The 2878-nt window shown below is 44.6% G+C and overlaps 1 protein-coding gene across 1 annotated transcript; it reads left to right on the plus strand.

Annotated features, from left to right (window-relative positions):
- The first annotated feature begins 647 nt into the window (after positions 1 to 647).
- On the plus strand, positions 648 to 2414 carry LOC127309138 (uncharacterized). The gene is made up of 3 exons (XM_051340109.1): positions 648 to 1142; positions 1324 to 1559; positions 1647 to 2414. Exons 1-3 carry the CDS (start codon positions 827 to 829, stop codon positions 2319 to 2321), a joined length of 1227 nt encoding a protein of 408 aa, XP_051196069.1. The 5' UTR covers positions 648 to 826; the 3' UTR covers positions 2322 to 2414.
- Positions 2415 to 2878: the final 464 nt, after the last annotated feature.

Raw genomic sequence — 2878 nt, forward strand, 5'->3', positions numbered from 1 at the left:
GGATGGTTTCAAAATGATTATGTGTTGCTAGGGCTCACCGAATGATTTGTGTGGGAACCGAACGTGGAGGGGCTCCATTTACTGAACAATTGATCTTCTGTGGACACATAAAAAACTCCAATCCTCCATTTTCTAGCTATTGTTTTGGCGTAATTTGCAGGCGTACCCTTGATAAACCTCTATGGTGAAAAAGGAAAAGAAGGGGATATTGGTTGCCATCAGCAAACATCATCTATGGTGAAAAAGGAAAAGAAGGGGATATTGGCCACATACATCATTCTTGGTATTTTACTTGCTAACTAATATACTGGAGCTTTGCTTTAATTTGTGATTCATGTTGAAAGTAGCAGTACATCTTGTTGAGAATGGATTTTATAGTATTTCCTAGGAAAAAATTGCAACGCTAAGAAATCTGGACTGAAGTCTGGCCCAAAAAGGAAATTTCTAGCCCAGAGAGGGAATTGTTGGGCAACAGAGAATTGTGGCCCGACCAAAAAAGGAATTGACAGGCCCGACCGGTCGGAAAGAGAATCGATTGATCTCGTAGTAGGAAACTGATAGCCTCTGCTCAAAAAGAAAAAAAAAGGAAACTGATAGCCCGAGACTGTTTGGGCGATCACCGCCACCAGGGTCCCCGGTTCCATCCCCACGGTGAGTCTAGCATTTGTGCTCGGAAACCCCCACAATCTAATCAAACCGACTCCGTCTCTGCCTCCGCTTACGCCTCTGCCTCCGCCTACATAACCCAAGAACCCCAAGGCCCCAGGCACTCAAGCACCAAAACGTCACCCGTCCGGCTCCACCTGCGTCTCCCAACATCTCGGCCATGGACGAAGATGAGGTGATCAGTCCGGAGATCTTGCAGCTCCTCAAAGATCTATCCACTTCCTACTCGATGCTGCAGACGGAGATGGAGGCAGACAAGTTGTTCCTCGAACCTGCAGATCCCAGGGGCAGCAGATCCATCATGAACTCTCCCCAAGATGATCTCGATCAGGAAACAGCCAAATCATCAGCCACACCATTATTGGCCAAGAACACGGCAGAGAAGGAGATGGCTGTCGAGGCCAAGAATTTTGCTTTATACCGTACGTACTGGGAATCTGCATGGCGCGAAACCTGCGGTTCCTTCGACGACATGAGTGAGTAAACATCCTCTTGCCTGCCTATGTCACTCGTTTTTTGGTATCAGCTGGTAGTAGTGTGTGTCTATACATACACAAAAATATTTACTTTTCTATTTAACTAGTACAGTAGCTAGTACTTTTTGTTAGATTTCTAACACGAGCTTCTTATCTTACCTTAATGGGGTGCTGCAAACAGCGGCATTGAGCTCCATGCAATTTACATACTACACACCTGGATGCAACCGAAGGAACGGCGCCGCCTCCACTCCTGTCACCTTGCAGATATTCTCCATCAAGCTCGCGGAAATAGCTGGTGGCCTCCAATGGCCCTTGTCCGTCTATGGTGTGATCGCCGTCCGAGACGCCGTGGATTACAACCGCAACTTCATCTTCTCCTGTGATAGGGACAATTCTCAAGAACTAACTCAAAATGTATGTATTTTTCTGTTTAGTTTCTTCTGGATTGCATTCCCCTACATGAGCTTTCGAATGTTGATTAATGGTTGTTAATGCTTGCAGGATCCTTTTTTGCGCTTGATCGGCCCGTCTCGTGCTGTTGTATATATTGATATGGTCTACTTTGAAATCGAACTCAAAGTAAAAGGTATAACCGAGTGTCAAGATAAGCCATTGATCACAGAAGGGTGCGATTACCACGAATCCTATGGTGATGGTCTATCTACCCTTTGCTTCAAGAATTGTTTCTGCACAATAGAGTTATGCGTGCAGGTTGTTAGAAGGACGACCCAGGCCACTATCTTGGGTGTCCAGGTCAGAGGTGGGCAATGGCCTTTTGAATATGGTGCCCGAGTTACTTGCTCCGCACTACCTGGTAAATGGGGCGTCACTGATAATCGACTCACTTGTGTTACATATCCCGCGTCTGGGGAAATTGTGATGGTTGATTCAAAAGATGGAGCAATCCTGGAAGGTTGTGATGGTTACCTACATCTTCCAAGGAATGTTATTTCTGTAGAAACTGAAGGAAGGTTGGATGTTGAGATACAAGCCTACTCCAAATCTGGTAAAATTGCTGCACAGGCGCATGTCAAGTTCCAGCCCAAATTTAGCAAGATAAGCCAAGGAAAGTGTTTCATTCTTGGCACTAAGGTGGTGATTACCGTCGCTTGGTCCCTTGTTGCTACGGATAAGCGTAAATTTATGGCGCTAGGGAGATTGGCTTGTGGCTGCTGATATCCATGTGGGTTACTAGAGTTTGCTAGGACTAGTAATATTTCCATATGTGTTAGCCATGTAATCTGTCTAACTGTTGTATACTGACTACAATTTCCAGCTATTTATTCCATCCAGCCATTTGCTGGTTGATTCATTTGTGTAGTGTTTCTGTTTTGGTTAATCAACACTATTGATGTCTATATGGATGATCCATTACTCAAACCGTCTTTAATTTACAAGTGAAACAAGGTTTGCAGGGAAGGTGGGGAGCAACAACGCAGATCCTTTTCGCGTCATTAATTACACCTTTGTTTGATTGTTTGAATGTAGACATATAGTTGCACGGTCATTCTGCCTTATCTGTTGCACATAAGTCATTCGGTAGTAGAACGTGTGTGGTTTCCTGGGAGAAAATAAAAGTAGCCAGGACATAGTTTCCAAAAAATTTCAACCTCACAGAAAAAAAAACACTATGTTCCACCCATCTGTTGCAAATAAAATGGACTACCGTTGCCACGGAGAATACTTCTCCAAGACGGCTTATGAGATACAATTCCTAGGTTCCATCGCCTCCA

Source organism: Lolium perenne, chromosome 6 (genome assembly GCF_019359855.2).
Source record: "Lolium perenne isolate Kyuss_39 chromosome 6, Kyuss_2.0, whole genome shotgun sequence".
In the NCBI taxonomy this organism is placed as follows: domain Eukaryota; kingdom Viridiplantae; phylum Streptophyta; class Magnoliopsida; order Poales; family Poaceae; genus Lolium; species Lolium perenne.

Coding starts and splice junctions, on each gene's coding strand:
- LOC127309138 (XM_051340109.1), top strand. CDS start 827: ATGGACGAAGATGAGGTGATCAGTCCGGAGATCTTGCAGCTCCTCAAA. Junction 1,143..1,323: donor CGGTTCCTTCGACGACATGA/GTGAGTAAACAT, acceptor TGCTGCAAACAG/CGGCATTGAGCTCCATGCAA. Junction 1,560..1,646: donor CTCAAGAACTAACTCAAAAT/GTATGTATTTTT, acceptor TAATGCTTGCAG/GATCCTTTTTTGCGCTTGAT.